General features: G+C 39.3%; 1 protein-coding gene across 1 annotated transcript in view; it reads left to right on the top strand.

The window, feature by feature from the left end:
- Positions 1-17432, top strand: part of ASPG (asparaginase) — an 856377-nt gene that overhangs the window by 536608 nt on the left and 302337 nt on the right. The window contains exon 7 of the mRNA XM_044073584.1: positions 8195-8307. Within this exon, the coding sequence (XP_043929519.1) occupies positions 8195-8307 (113 nt within the window). The remainder of the gene's footprint in view (positions 1-8194; positions 8308-17432) is intronic.

The raw sequence follows: 17432 nt of genomic DNA, 5'->3' as shown, positions 1-17432 counted from the left end.
TGATGTTCTTTGTGTTTCACTGTTGCAGTCATCACATTTGGGTTATCTGCTTGCAGGTAGCCCTCAGTCGGCCTGATTGTCAAAGCCTTGGGTCCTGCATCGGTTGCTGTCTCATCTTCCATGACGTCAGGTAGTCAGGGGTATAAAGCATGCAGCCGACACCATTACATCAGTCTTTCTTGCCGTGCGGTGCCCGAAGCATAAGCAGTTCGCAAGTGCCGGTTGGCCGACTCCTGAAATTTTCATTTTTGAGTTTCAGATCCGAAGTCTTCAACTAAGCTAAGTACCCCGTTGGTGAACCTTTTTCTTGCTCTAAACCGATGTCAGCAAAAGTTAACAATTATATTTCTTGTGGAAAGCAAATACCTCATAAAGATTTTCATTCATACTGCATTCCTTGCCTAGGCCCAGACCACGACGTACCTCACTGTTGGTTTTGTGCTTTATTCAAACCTCGTACTATTCGTCATCGGTTCATTTTTGCATCTAAATATTTTGGTACTTGGTTCAATTATCCAGAAATGGCTTGGGTAAGCCACCCAGCTACCGACATTCTGAAAAAACACAAAGATAAAGACAGAGACAGACTGCATAGGTCCAAAGCTGAAGACAATGCTTCTCCTAAACTAGTAGCTAGTTCACCGGTACTCAGTGAGGTGCATTTGCAGCCTCTGATACCCGCTACTTCAGATTCGCAGGATTCTACTGAGACCCATTTGGAGTCCGGTATGCCGCAAGATGCTTCTTCGACTGTGGAACCTGCGGATGTCTCTACCTTGGATGGGTCCGGAGCCGCTGTGCAGGCACCGGCTTCTGAGGGTGTATGCAGGCCTACTGACTTGCATATTAAACCAATGCCATCTTCTTCTTCAAGGCCTAAAACTTGATCCATGCCCAGAAAACCGATGCTCAGACTGCATGGTCAGGCCCCTATGCCTAAAAAACAAATTATAAGAATGGCTGAAGATCTTATTACTCTAATCAGGGGAAGCCACCCTTCTCCCTCTAAGAGACTTAGAACTGACATTTCTTCTGATTCTTCTGATCAGGATTCTGAAATTTCTGTTTTTTCTGATGACCAGGATTTTCCAGTATCTACCTATGAGGATTCTGATGCAGAAGACTGCATTCCCTATGCTTCCCCTCCAGAGGATTTATCTTTTGGTGAAACCTCGCATACTTTTAGGGAGCATTTCCACTGGGAAAGCCAGGATTACTCTGACTCCAAAAAGAGGCTTAGGGAATTCTTACTCCTGCCTCAACACAGGCCTTTAGCTATCTCTCCTGTACTGGACATTGTAGATGATGCCTTCTTGGAATCTAGCCTGGCCCCTGACACTTTACCTCCTGCTCCCAGAAAACCTGACAGGTATTACAGGGTACCTGACTCTCACATGTTCCTCTTTAAAAATCCTGCCGTGGATCCTGAGACCATTTCACAGGGACCCAAGGGCATTAAGACCACTACTGCCAAAAATCCTACCCCCTCTAATAGAGATTCCTGGACGCTGGATAGATGGGGTAAGAAGGTATACACTTCTGCAACGTTAGCCATTAGGGCCTTAAACTGCCAGTTTCATATGTTGAAGTATCAGCAGCATATTATTGGATTGCTTAAACAGAAAATTATGTTGATTCCTGACTGTGCTGAAAATAAAGAATTACATGATTTAATGCATTCTGCTGAACAAGTGGGAAAACATACTTTGCAATGTGGTTTTGATTCATTAGAAGCATCTTGCAGGGCTGCTGTCAATGGGTCTGTACTTAGAAGGCATGCTTAGCTTAAGGAGCAATCTTTGCCAGATCATGTTAAAGCTAAATTACTGGATGCTCCCTTAAACCAAGACGGCCTGTTTGGCAACAAAGCAGAAGAAGTACTTAAAAAGATGGAGGAAAAAGCTAAATCTATGCAAACTGTTAAAGATTTCCTGCAAGTACAGCCTCCCAGATTTAGTAGGCATTGGCCCTCTAAGAATTGGTCCTTTCCTGCCTCTTCCAGATGTTCTCAGTCTAAACCCAGAACCAGCAGAACACCCAAGCTTCAGACCCAGGGTGCTCACAGGACTAAGCAGTGGGGGGCTCCCACTTCCAAAGCAGGGAGTAGTGGGACTCCCCCTATGGTAAACTGTCTTAATGACTTAACTTTAAACCTTCCAAGCCCTGCTCAACTGACTGTTCCTTTAGGGGAAAATATTGCCCTGCATGCAAAAAATTGGGAACTCATTACCCGGGACAAATGGCTTCTAAGTATAAAATGGCTTCTAAGTATAGTTTCCCAAGGATACAGATTCCACTTCCACTCCTTACCAACCCCAAACAGTTGGCCAGACCTACCCCTAAATCAGTGGGCAGAGGCTCAAAAGCAGGTTTTCTCTCTCTTTTAAGCAGAGCTATTCATCCTGCCCCAGAAGAAGAATGGGGGCAAGGTTTTTACTCAAGACTTTTCCTGGTACCCAGGAAAGATTACTGCTGGTGTCCTATCCTGGACCTGTCTATCCTAAACACATTTTTGGTAATCCCAAAATTCAAGATGCTAACTCTTCATCATCTGCTTCCCAAGTTAGGCAAAAATGCCTGGTTGGCAACACTGGATTTAAAGGAAGCCTACCTGCACATCCCAATCAGGGAATCTTGCAAAAGATGCCTACGCTTCAGAGCAGGCTACATGCACTATCAGTTCTCTGCACTGCCCTTTGCCTTATCTACTACGCCCAGGGTAGTCACAGAGTGCCTAGCTCCAGTCATTGCATTTTGCAGGCAAATAAATATTCCAATATACCCATACCTGGAATTCAGGCAGAAAGCCAGGACATACTATTACATCATCTGGCATTTGTAAAGAAATTGCTGACATCTCGGGGGTACACCATAAATGAAAAGAAATCAAATCTTGTACCCTGCCAACAAATTGTATTCCTGGGAACAAGCTTGAATACAACTTCCGAGATGGCCTAACTCACGCCAGAGGAACAAGTTCATTTGACAGCCTACTTCAATCTACTGGCCACAAAGACCCAGCTATCTGCAAGCACTGGGGTTCATGGCCTCTTGCATTCTACTAATTCCATATGCAAGACTGCATATGAGGAAACTACAATGGTATGTAAAAAGCCTATGGTGTCAACATTCTCAGGATCTAGAATCAATGATTCCTATCATACCATGTCTAAAGATAGAGTTCCTTTGGTGTGCAGAGGCCTGCCACCAAAACAAGGGACTGCCATTCACTCTACCCCCTGCCACCCAAACCCTAACAACATACGCATCAGACTATGCATGGGAGGCTCACTTGGCAGGGCAGTGCATTCAGGGCAAATGGAACCCAAGTCAAATGCACCTGCATATCAATCAAAAAGAAATGTTAGCTGTACAGAATGCTCTGACAGCCTTCAAGGACGACATTCTTCCAGGACAATTATTGGTGAAGACGGGCAACACCACTGTTATGTGGTACATAAACAAGCAGGGGGGAACCCACTCATACCCTCTCTGCAGACTAGCCATGGCTCTGTGGAACACAGCCATGAGCTACCAAGTGCACCTACAGGGTCAATTTCTACCAGGAAAGCTAAATACACTGGCAGACGACAGCAGAGAACCTAAGCAGAAATCTCATGGACCCACACGAGTGGAAACTGGAACCAAAGATATTCAACATGTTGGGAAACAAATAGGGGAGCCCAGAGATAGACCTGTTTGCCTCCCTTCAGAACTACCAATTGGACGAATTCTGCACAAGGACTCCCCACAAACAGGCTTGGAAAGTGGATGCCCTGTGCTTCACCTGGAAAAACCTGTCAGTTTATGCCTTTCCCCCCTCTGCCTGTCCTCTCCAAAGTGCTACTAAAGATCAAACGGGACAAACCAAGGACAATACTAATTGCATCAGACTGGCCACACCAACACTGGTGCCCCCTCTTGTGCAGTGTATCACTGCTGGCACCATGGAACCTGCCTCAAACCCCTGCCCTGCTGTCCCAGCAGGATGGCCAGATTCTGCACCCATAGCTTCAAACCCTGAACCTTGCAGCCTGGCTAATTACCTGAGCTCTCCGTTACCATCCCTCAGTAAGCAAGTGATGGATGTCATTCTGGAGGCAAGGAGGCCTAGTACTAGAAAATCCTATGCTGAAAAATGGAAAAGATTCTGTTCCTGAAGCCAAACTCGGGATGAGCACAGCAGCGCCCAATTTACCCCATATTCTTCAATACTTAACTGAGATGCTTCACAAGGGCCTTTCCTTTTCTTCCATCAAAATTTATGCCTCAGCCTTTTCAGCACATTACAACACAAAACCACCCCTCTTCTCTCATCCACTGCTGAAGCAATTCCTCAGAGGGGTCAAAAACTTAAGACCACCCAGGGAAGCCCGTACTCCAGCCTGGGACCGTAACTTTATATTGGAAAAGCTCACTCTTCCTCCTTTTGAGCCAGCTGCAAATGCAGAGTTGAAATTCCTTTCTTGGAAAACAGACTTACTTCTAGCCATCACTTCAGCAAGAAAGGTGTCTGAATTACAGGCCCTCATGGCAGTGGAGCCTTTTTTCATCTTTCATGTGGACAGGGTGTCCCTCAGGACCAATCCCTCATTTATGCCCAAGGTGGTATCCAGTGTGGCCCTTAATCAGTCCATTCATTTGCCAACCTTCTTTTCTAATCCACAGAACAAAGGGGAACGGATACTGCACTCCTTAGATGTGCACAGACAACTTAGATTTTACTTGGACAGGACTAAGCCTCTCAGGAAATCTGAACAGCTGCTGGTGGCATTTGCTGCAGGGGCAGAGGGGAAGGCCATTTCAAAGCAAACCATTTCTAAGTGGATAGGGGATTGCATGCATTTCTGCTATAAACACCATGGAAAACTTAAGACCACATTCAGCCAGGGCTGCATCTACCTCTACAGCCTTTCTCAGAGGTGTCCCTACCAGGGGCATCCTAGAAGCTGCTACCTGGAGTTCTGTACATACCTTCACGAAGCATTACCACTTGTCAATTTTTTCTAAATCCAGAGTTGGCTTTGCCACTGCAGTCTTGCAAGGCCTTTTAGTTCGTCTAAATGCTATCTAATTGCCTCCTCCCATCCTTAGCTTTGGGAGTCTACCCAAATGTGATGACTGCAACAGTGAAACATGAAGAACATAGTATAGTTGTGTACACTTACCATAAATGTAGATGTTCAAGTATATTCACTGTTGCAGTCCTGATTACCCTCCCTTCAGCCCCCTGACTTCTATCAACTATACCTCTATTCTTGTTTACTATGCTTAAAGCTTTTTGGTGTATTTGCTTTTTTGTTGGAGGTGTAACCTTGTATATAATTGCTTCCCATTATGGGGGCACCTGACATCTGGGGCAAGAAAAACTGATGTAATGGTGTCGGCTGCATGCTTTATACCCCTGACTACCTGACGTCATGGAAGATGAGACAGCAACCGACACAGGACCCAAGACTTTGATAATCAGGCCGACTGAGGGCTACCTGCAAGCAGATAACCCAAATGTGATGACTGAAACAGTGAATACACTCGAACATCTACATTTATGGTAAGTTTACACAACTGTACTTTCATAGTCCATTTTTGTTGTCCAGTATGTATGTGCTGGGTTTTATTTCCTACATTTGACCTTGTCTACTTGTTTTATGTAAAATAGCATATTATTATGTATTGGATCTGTGGCCTTAATGTTGGATAAACTGGTTTCCAGCACAGATCAGTGAGGAACACCTTGAGTTCTACCTACCCATTCTCCATAAAAATTTCCTGTCTCATTTGTTCCACTGCCTTCCTTGTAGCTACCAGCTATCTATTTCACAAGGCCCAGGGTAGATATTTATCCATAGTTCCTTTGATTAGTATGGTGTGATTATAGGAGGTTACTAGGCTATCGACCTCATTTCAAGCCTAGCTGTTTCATCCCAGTGTAATACCATAAATGCTCTAGTCAATACCCAGGATTGTATTTAGTAATGACTGCCCATGTCCAGGAGGGTTTTGGGTACTCTCCCCAGTAAGAAGTTACAGTGCCCCATCCACTTATCCAGGTTCCTTTTGAACAGTGTTATAAAGGTGTTCTGCTTCACATGAATAGGCCGCCTATTCCAAAGATGCAGCACTTGCTGGGAGACAAATCTTTCCCTCCCGCACATCCTATTCAAGTCGCAGGCCATATTTAGGTCCTTGGAACAGGTAGCTGTAGTCCTGTTTGATTTATGGATGTGCAGCACATTCATTAGGTTTGTGTCGGAGATTGCAACATAAGCCAGGCATAAGTCTCCCCTAAGAAGTTTGTACGACACTGAGTATAGTGACAGGGACTTTAGTCGGTCTGTGTGAGGCACGTGCTGGAGTCCCTTAATCTTGTTAGTTAGAAACCTGAGGTCTTTCCAGTTGCTACATGTGCGTTGTACGGTACATACCGAAAAGGGCATTGTACTCAAATATGGGCATGATTAGTGCCAAGTATAGAAGGGTTATAACCTCTTTTGCTCTGGAGGTGATGCCTTTGCTAATCAATTGTGCTTCATAGAAAGCCGTCCTTACTACAGTAGACACATGGTGGTCAAAGTTAAGGTCGCAGTCTACTTGTGATCCCAGATCTCTTAGCACATCGTAGGTACATAGGGTAAAGTTGTTAGTTTGACCACAGTCAGTATGTTGCTTTCATTAATTATCTTTAAACTGATGTCTGCAAGTATCACTTGTCTTTTATTTATTTATTTATTTTTTTTTACTGTTCAACATGGACAAGTAGCCCTGTTTGATTTGCAGTAGGCAGTACCATGTACTGCCTCAGAAGTGTAATATTTGCTTCAGCTCAAGTATCACTGTAGAACTCTCTCTCTGTATCTATACATACATATATATATTTTTTTTTTGTTTTGTTTTTATGTTTATGATGTTTGCTACAGTCCAAGAAATTCAGGCTTTAAGTCTTTTAAAATACCACCATGTTCAGAAACAAAATAATTATCTGTTTCTATGCTATATTAATGCTCCCTGCAGTGCGATAAGAAGTTATTACTAACTTTTATTTTTTTAGCCCAGAATAACCTTTTGGAGGCAGTAAGCATTCTCTTTGTCATAATGTAGTCTGCGTCCTTAGAAAATGAGATTATCTTGTTATACCATCTTATACAAGACCTTCTTTGCGTTTGCCTAGAATAGCAGTGCTTAGAATTACTGCACACCTTGAGTATTTCTGAATATTGTATATGAAACTTTATTCCTGTAATACTCTGGTTTGTGTTCTGCTTTAAACCGATTGTAATAAGCCCTTTGTTCCTGTGCTGCAAAGTTTTGCTTAAAATTATTTGAAAGCTGAAATTCATTTGCATGCACTCCTATCCAGAAACCTAGTGAGTCTTTGGGAATTTACATCTCTTTTGCAATGTAATAAAAAGTGAATAAATCTGACAGCAGTGCCAGAAATGGAAACTAAATGGGATTATCATTTTCCTAAACAATCATCTTTTAAGCATTTTATTGACCATAGTAGCTATCATTGCAGTTAAAACTGAACTTTACATGTTGAATGGCAGCCAAATACATCAAAAATAGCTGGACAAAGCACACATTCATCAAAGGTGGTCAGTCCATATAGGGTTTGACCTTGTCACAAAGTGTATCAATGACTTGATTATATTAAGTCTGCTAGTTTAGGAGGTGAAAGAGGCAGGGTTCTTGCTCTCACAGAGGAAGATATCATTTACAAAAGTGAGCTATTTACTTTGCTGATGATGAGCTTGCCTTCTGATGTACTGACATACTAGGAATGTTCTGAGAAGTAATCTTCATTAACTGAGCTGGAATTGATTTGTCCGTCTGAGCAGTGAAGGGCAGCCATGCCTACCACTGAAGCAGAGCTTCATCAGCACAGCAGTTTCAGGTGTAATTATTTTCCTTTTTCCATTATGATATGAGAAGATTGTGTACATTATGTGTACATTTCTATTTTGAAAGGAAAGTTGAGGGCATACATGGGTAGAATGTGTGGTAATTTTTGTCAGCTGTAAGGAACAAGATGCCAGGTGTTTTAGCTGATGGTTTCCTTTAGTGTTTTCACCAGATACTGGAGGGGAATATGAAAGCTACTGATTGAAGTCTTTATGACACAAATAATTCTTCACTTGTTCTTCTGCATTGTTTTCATTCAAGTTTGTACTCATGTTTTTATGTTGTACAACAGTTAACTGGGATGCAATTTGGAGAGCCAACACCACCAAGACGTTCTTCGTGGAAACAAACTTGAATAGGAATGTGGGGCTGCTACGAATTTTTCCAGGAATCACCACTGATACAGTAAGTTTTCTTTCTCTTATGATTGTAATTTGTGTCTTTTAATATTAGTAGTTCTTTACTTTTCTGTTATACTTTTTGGACTGGATTAACTTGTTTTGTATAGTTCTTAAAAACTCAGCAGTACCTTTGAGTATTTTGCTTATTTGTAGTTTTTGGATAGGATTAACTTGTTTTTTATAGGTCATTATTCATTGTACTGAAGAAACACTCAGCAGTATAGGTCTGAATAATCACATCTCATTTAATCAACACATGATTACTCAAACCTAAAATATCTAAAACCTAGGAAAGTTGACAGGCAGACTCATAACATCACAAAACCATTTTTTGCAAGGGCTAGCTCCCCTGGGGGCATGATTACACACCCTTTCACTATATATGGTTACAGTCAGTAAGAAGGAATGCTCAAATTTACAGACTTTCTTTTTTCATGCCCCCCCCCCCCCCCCCCCCGAGTGCTGCTTTGTCTCAGTGATCAGTGTACAGCAAGGTCTGGGAGTTTGCCCTTATCCTGCTGTTGTGTGATCTCATAATTGGTATTTATAATTAGCAAGGGGTTTGGGGGTGCAGAGGGATACCCTCCTACATAAATACTGATCTGATGTTGTCATTTTCATTCATTCTTCAACTGTTGGGATCGGATCCTCAGATCCGACTCTGCCACCTTTTACAGCTCGTGGAACACTGAAGCTCTCAAACCCCTGTCTTACTTATAATGCATTAGTCCCCTACTGTATCTTAGATCTCATTTCCCACCTTCATGTTCAGACTTGATTGTTGTTAGCTCTCGAGTTGAAACTTCTTTTTCATGAGTAGTAGTAGAATTCAGAAATATATATATATATATATATATATATATATATATAAAACCTCCTTTCCTTTTTCATTTAATCCTCTTTAGTCCTTATTACACAATTTAGTGTATTTTTTTCTCAATGCCATTGTTGGCATTTTCTCCTTTTTCTCTTCCCTTTCCATTACCGTTAAGGTAGTCCTTTTAAATTACCATTGCTGGTAATATTTCTTTTCAGATTTTTCATTACTATTTAAAAGTAAAAAAAAAATTGTCTTTCTTTCTCTGTCTGGACTACTACTGTTTACAGCTATAAATATGTCTGAAAACCTTCAGGTTTTAAAAATATGTAAGGTCTGTGGTCATAAGATTCCTTTGTCGAATGCACATGAGTTGTGCGTTTATTGCTTAGGCCCGGCCCATTTGAACTCTTTATGAGAGATATGTAAGGCCTTTAATCCAAGGGCCCTTATTGGCCACAAAAATTAATCTTCAGAGTATTAATGCCTATGACATCCTCTGATACAGCATTTGGGGCTCAAACCCTCAAGAAAGGAGATAAAAGGAGGCCAAAAAAGCATTCATCAGACCCTTCAGATTCTTCTGCTCTGAACTCAGAATTGCCTCTGAAAATATCTAAATTGTTGGATCCAACTCAATCGGATCTGAAGACCAAACCCTCCAACCCGACTTCTTCGGATCCAAACTTTGTGATGCCAGATCCAACCCCCTCAGATTCAAAGAAACACAAGGATAGGATTCCTTGAGCCGGTCTCCTCTGACTCTGGATCCAGTATCTTCCAATCTCCCATCTCCTTTTCTGGAAAGACGTCAGCACTCCAGTAGTTTGTTCATTGCTTCCTCTTCTTGATCCTCCAGAATTCTGACCAAAGCAGATGTAGATAGGATGATGACGCCATTCAGATAATGCAAGGTCATCCCTTCCGTTTCCCTCAGCCTAAGGCCATAGTTATCACAGACACTTCCCAGATGGTGGGGTGGCATTTCTTGGGAAAGACAGTCCAAAGTGCATGGTCCCCTGAAGAGACCAAAACGCATGTCAGTGTTCTAGAAATGAGACCAGTCCTCCTAGTGTTGCAGGCCTTCCAAGACACTGTGGTCTCTGGGACCATTGCGATTCAAGCAGACAACATGTCAGTAACTGGTACATCGACAAACGAGGAGGAACCAAATATTATCCCCTATGTTGAGAAGCTTTGAGAGTGTGGTAATGGGTGATCCCATCCAATTGATTTCTGATAGCAACACACATTCCGGGGAAATCCAGCATGATAGCAGACAAATTAAGTGGCTCCATTCTAATGCCTCATGAGTGATCTCTCAACATGAAAGTGGCGGATAAGGTATTCCATCTGTGAGGTCAACCTTGCTGAGATTTCTTTGCATCTCCCCACTCAACAACAAGTGCAGCGGGTTCTTTGCCCTAGTCCCCCCTCTGGGGGAGTCACTGAAAGATGCTCTTCTCAACAGTTGGCCTCCTGCTCTCCTCTACACCTTCTCTTAGTGCCTCTAATCTCCAAATTCCTTCAGAAGGTATCTCAATTGAAGAGTACAGTCATCCTCATTGCTCCTTATTGACCTCATCAGATTTGGTTTGCCTTTCTTTGGCCTCATCTGCTTTTCCCCCCAGTGGATTCTGGATCCAGTTCCAGACCTTCTGCCTCATTCGACAGACATGATATACTCAGACATCTTAGGCTTGAAACTGACCATATGGCATCTCCACTTATGTTAATAGCAAGACAGCCCAGGCTCTCCTCTCCTGTTCTCCACATTCTTTTATCCTCCCACCAAGTTTCAGCTAGAAAAACATACAGACATAAGTGGAAAAGGTTTGTTATTTGGTTACAACAGAATGACATTGACCTTTTTTCAGTCCCAGTACCTAAAGTTCTTGAGATTTTTAACTACAATTTTTAATTAAAGTGCTAGTTCTTCAACTGGAAAAGTACAACTAGCTGCCATTTCTAATTTTCACATTGGAGTAAACAATTCATCCTTAGCTTCTTCCAAACTTTATAAATCCTTTATAAGGGGAACCTTTCTTCTTAGCCCTCCTTTTAATGATGTGTCTCCCCAGTGGGATTTGAAATTACGTTTTACAATCTTTGACCCAACCTCCCTTTGAACCATCACCCAAGCGTGAACTAAAATTTTTATCCTGGAAGACTGTCATTTTTAGTGGTCATTTCATCTGCCTGAAGAGTATCAGAACCTCAAGCCCCATTTTCTAAACCTCCTTATTTGATTTTTATAAAGACAAGATATCTTTACGAACTAATCCATCCCTCCTTCCTTCCTTAGGTGGTGTCAGAGTACAATATTAATCAAACTATCAACCTTGGTATTAAATACCAGGTTCTCTCACCACGAAAATACAAGGTTCAGTAGTAAATCCGCGAACAAATTCCAAGGCTCAGTGACAAGTCCAAGCAAAATCAGCAAAAACAGACTAATAAAAATTCGGCAAAAGTCCAATAATAGTATAAAGAAGAAATTTATTGAGTGAGCGCTTTCGCGTAGCACCTACTACGCTTCATCAGACAATATAAAATCATATAAAATTTCTGTTTATATAGCAGAAAAGGCGCCAAAGCCAGTAATCATAATAGATTAATTGGATAAAATACTTTCAATTAGATATAATTAACTTGAGTTCACATTTAGTTATATGCAGGCTAAAGTAGCATTTTCTAGTTTGTATAAACAACAGGAAATATCTACTAATTAATGCTATAAAACTCATTCAGATTAAGTTAAACATACATTCAACTATATGTAAACCAAGATAACATATTTATTTATTTTATTTATTTTATATGAATAATAAGGAATATAGGAAATATCAACTGATTTTTACTATAAGTCTCATACAAAAGATGCTATTGAACTAAAATTAGTGTAGATAACTAAAATGTAACATTATAAATATGTGAATTAAAAACTTTTATTAGTGAATAAAGCAACAAATAGACAAATGCAGGAAGGAATGTTAAAGTAAAGGGAGGAGAAAAGATAGGAAGGGAAGGGGGAAGGGGGGGAGAGGGGGAAGGGGGAGGTAAAAGGGGGGAGGGGAAGCGAGCACATCACTAATATTTGTGCCAGTTTTACCAGTTATAGATAAATGTCATTGAGTGGTTAAAATTCATAGAATTGGAACAAGATGAATAATATGAGCATGTAGAATGTATAGTAAAAGTGTGGGTAAAATATTGAATAAAAAGTACATGGGACTACAAGTACTAAAAATATTAATTAATGAATCTGTGAACAAATGATTATATACATAAATTAATAAATTGATATATTAATAAATACTTAGGTGTACAGGCAAGTAAATAAATAAATAAGTATGTAGATATATATAAATAAATATGTATGTAAAACATCAAATTTACAGTTCTAAAAAATAGAATATAGTAGATCTATCATATACATATTTAATACCCATAAAATATCTTGGGAACAAATAATATTAGACATATAATTTGTAAAAGAACTCATCTAGTTTCTAGAACGGGTTTTATAGATATATAACTATTGATGCCAGGAGGTATGTGGGCACCTAATCGTAAAATCCATTTTAATTCTTTATTACTCAAATATGTGGTATTATTGCCACCTCTCTTATTAATAGTGACTATCTCTAAAACTCTAAAGCAAAACTTATGCAAAGGAAATTCTATTGTGTGTTTCGCTAGAGCATTGAGGTCATTCTTTCTTTGTATATCATAGAGATGTCCATATATTCTGTCCTTCAGACATCTCTTTGTTAGCCCAACATAAAAAGCCTGGCATCCTTTACAAGTTGCAAGATAGATTAGGTTTTTTGTAGTACAAGTTGCAAAAAACCTTGGTTGAAAGGTATAATTTAAACTGGGGTGTTGAAACTCTTGTACTTCAGAAATAAAATTACATCTGTTGCAGCTGTAACAAGGAAAGGTACCCGTTCTTCTGCTATTCAGAATAGATGTAGAGTGTACAACATGTATATCATTGCATAATATCCGTTTAAGATTAGGACTATTTCTATACATAAAATGAGGTTTATTTCCTACAATAATTTTAGTGTCTGGATCCATAATTAAAATCTTCCAATTGTTATTGTACACATCTTTAACATGATTCGTGTTGCTGGTATAATTCAAAGTGATGGCAACATAATTCATTTTTGTATCTCTGTGTTCTGTATTCAGGAGTGTGGAGGTCTTGTGGATTGGTGGTATTTTATTAATAATGCTATTTTTGATGTTATTGACTAAATTTGGATGATAACCTCTCTCAATAAACAATTTTTCCAGGTAATCAGCTTCAGAATACAAGTCATCGCTATTTTTACAAAGTCTAGTTAGCCTAATAAATTGACTTTTTATTATACCTGGAAAAATATGCCTAGGGTGCATACTATCGAAGGTTAATAAAGTGTTCTTCCAAGTAGGCTTTCTGTAAAGTGTTGATACAATAGAGCCATCATCAGTGATACTAAGTGTTGTGTCTAAAAAATGTACCTTTTCATGAGAACATTCCATGGTAAATTTGAGGAATGATGAAGTAGTTTCTAAATATGTTAAGAAGTTCTTAAAATCAATTTCTGTGCCTTCCCAAATAATAAAAATATCATCTACGAAATGTTTATAAACTTTTATTTTAGTAAAAGAGGGGTGGTTGAATAGGCAACTTTGTTCCCAACTGAGAACAACCAGGTTGGCATATTTTTTATATACATTCTATTTTTTATATACATTCTAAACTATCAACCTTCCGGTTTTCTTTCCAGTTTTTTTTTTAAATAAATGAGAATATATGTTGCATATGTTTGATGTTCCCAGACTATTAATTTTTGCCCTGTGTAGATAAAAGCATTTCAAGAAATCAGATCAGTTTGTCTCATTTTCGGATTCAAAATTGGGCAAACCAATTATTAAAGCAACCATCTTAGCCAAATGGGTAACTGATTGTATTTTGTTACGTTTGCATTTTCCAAAACCTATAAAAGCTTATTCTACCAGGTCTATGGCAACCTCTTCAGTATTTTTATCCAGATCATCCTTGGATGATATTTGTGCAGCTGCTACTTGGGCTAACCCTAATACCTTTATTGCTCATTTCAAATTGGATCTGGTCTCTAGGGGAAGAGCAGCCATTAGCTCAGCAGTGCTCAGGAATATCCTTCCTTAGAGACCTCCTGGGATTTAGGTAGCCGGGGACTCTGTCCCAGCAGTTGAGTAGTGGATGAAAATGACAACATCAGATTAAAATGTTATGTACTCACCATAACTTTCCATCGGTGTTGTCCATTTTCATTCTTCCTCAACTTCCCTCCATCCAACCCCCTACCAGTTTGACTTATGGAAGGATTAGGAGATGCTAAAGGAACTATGGTTCCTTCTCTTGAGCTCTAGATACTGTTATTTGTCATTTACTATATTGACTAAGGTCAGCAAACAAGATCTGAGGTATAGTAGGGAACTAATACATTATTGGTTAGAGTGGAGCTTGAGATCTTCAGTGTTCCACGAGCTGTAAAAAGTGGCCGAGTCAGATCCGAACCCAACAGTTGAGGAAGAATGAAAATTAACAACACAAATGGAACGTTATGGTGAGTACTTAACTTTTTTTTTGTGCTTAGTCTAAAAAGATAATTTTTTATTTCTTCACTCAAAAGAGCATTTGCCGTTTCATGAGATAATTGCACACAGACACACACACACACACACACACACACACACACACACACACACACACACACACACACACACACGCGCACATAAGTATATTATGAATTGAGGAATGGTTGACACTCCCTCTGACTGCTTCAGATTGAAACTCACTTAACCAAAATATACAAAAAGTCAAACCTTAACCTATTGCAAAAGAAAAAGAAGAAAACAAGTGCTCTGGTTTTGTCATGACTTAAGCAAAAAAAAAAAAAAACTGTCCAAACTCGTTTGAATAGTGGTATTGTTATGGAAAGTCGTTTTCTTAAGTTAATGTCTAAGATGTATGGTTAGGGTTATCAAACATAACTACTATGAATCAGAGTTCAGCCCCTTACTCATGCATGCCAATTCTGACCCTACCACTAACCCTACACAGTAATTTATGAAATCCTTTTTCCTTGCACTGTCACTACACAAGGCACTTGGACATGAACACCTGCAACGTTAACATGCAAAACTCTAAGTCGATCCCGTAACCTAGCCCTTACCCTAACTGTAGCCTGAAAACACTCATATGAGTGTATGCACACTCTCTCTCACTCACACTGTCTCTCTTCTCTCACACACACAACTGAATCTGTCACCTTACCTAGCCCTTGCCCTTACCTACAAACACTGGCGCACACACCTCTACCAAGAATACCAAAAGTACTTTCCTTAACCCCAAAAAAATCTAGTACAGTATAATAAAACAACATACAACAAATCTCTGTGGTCAACTACACTGTCATATGATGAAAAAACACACCAGTTTGTTCTTTCAGCGAAAGCAACATACAACAGAACAAACAGGCTCTGTATAATATATAATATATAGTATATAATATATGATATATAGTATATAATATATAGTATATAATATATAATATGTAGTATATAATATATAGTATATAATATATAGTATATAATATATAATATATAGTATATAGTATATAATATATAGTATGTAATATATAATATATAGTATATAATATACAATATATAGTATATAATATATATCTGTATGATAGGACACCCCCCCATTGTATATATACCAATTCTGAGAAGAGGGAAGAAGTAGAAGAAGATGCCTGTGTTCATCCAGGTTCATTGTTCTGACCTTCTACCACAAGGTTAGCAACAAATAGTAGGGCTCATCAGCAGTACCTCTGAGTCCTTTCCACCTCAGTTATTGTTTCTGGACTGGAATAAATAGTTTTATATGTTTTCGTTTTTTCAGATGAAGAAGAGTCATCAGTACCTTCTCTCTGCTGATATGAATTAATTGACCTTCTGCATTTGGTAACTGCATTGCCTGTTCTGATGCTCGCAGTGCTGCACATTTCTGAAACCACCTCAGCTACCACACATTTGGGGGGAGGTGCTTGCATGCCTCTGTTAGGCACTCATCATAGTGTCATATTCTGGACTATGAAGGTACAATTAGCTTTTATGCTCCATCTAGTATTTTTCTGGTACTCATTAAGTTTGAATCTTAATCCTTCCTTATGCATTAGGAAAATTTTAATGTTTGGCGTTTAAATGCACACCTTCCATGAGTTACTTTGGTTGTCAGATCACTTGTCAGGACCTACTTCAGAGCTGTCTTTACTGCCTTCAGAAGGTGTATGCTATGAAGCTTTGCTACTAGAGCCAGAGCTTCCAGACATCGAGTTGGAGGAGATTTAGAGAGAAGCTTGAGGTTATGTCACAGGGAGGAAATGGCAGTGGTTGAGGGATTTCAAGGAAGGAGCGCAGGGACTTGGAAATGTGATCTTCCTAGCAATCCAATGTTGATGCTAGACTGACAAGAAAAGGTAATGGATCTGAAACTCTGACATTAGAATTCTTAAATCAAGGTGGTCTCATGAGGAAGTATTACATTGTGTGCAGGTCTTGTAAAGTCCTACATGGACTGGGATATCAGTTTTTACCAGTTGCTGGCAAGTGACTTTCTTAATTAACTTAGTTGTTTGGTAAGTGATTCCTTTTAGCTATGACCTGGCAAATTACTTTACTATTGGCAAAGTCTTTGAAAATAAGAGAAGGGGAGATGTTCGTAATCGGACTGAACAACTGGAAGCTAAGTGGATTATAAGACTTAGGGGAGATTATGGGCACGGCCTTAATGAGTTCGTGTCCATTAAGCCTAAATTGAAATCCAGGCCATCGGCCAGGTGATAGACAAGGAATATATAAGGTCGGTTTTATTTATGATATATACATAAATATAAATACAAATGTCTATACAAACATAAATATAAATGTCTTATGATGTATACGTGTGTATATACTTATGACAATTTTTTATAATATAAATGTAGTTTAGAAAATTAGTAAAGTTGCTGTAGTCAATTAAATAGTAATGCAATAGGTTGTGTGTGTGTGTGTGTTTATATATATATATATATATATTTATATATATGTATATTCTGTGTGTGTTTTTAATAACTGTTGTATTTGATAATTTGTTTTAATTGAATGATTGGGTCATGTAACCTATTAAGTTTAAGTGTATTTATAGTCGAGCTGAGGTCAATGTTTTATTAGCATCTGATGAATCATGGTTTACCTGTGAAAGCGCTCATGGTCGACAATTAAAGTTTATTTTT

This window comes from Protopterus annectens, chromosome 6.part0, assembly GCF_019279795.1.
Source record: "Protopterus annectens isolate FY-2018-M chromosome 6.part0, PAN1.0, whole genome shotgun sequence".
NCBI lineage: Eukaryota > Metazoa > Chordata > Ceratodontiformes > Protopteridae > Protopterus > Protopterus annectens.
This window is presented reverse-complemented; position numbering and strand designations above follow the sequence as displayed.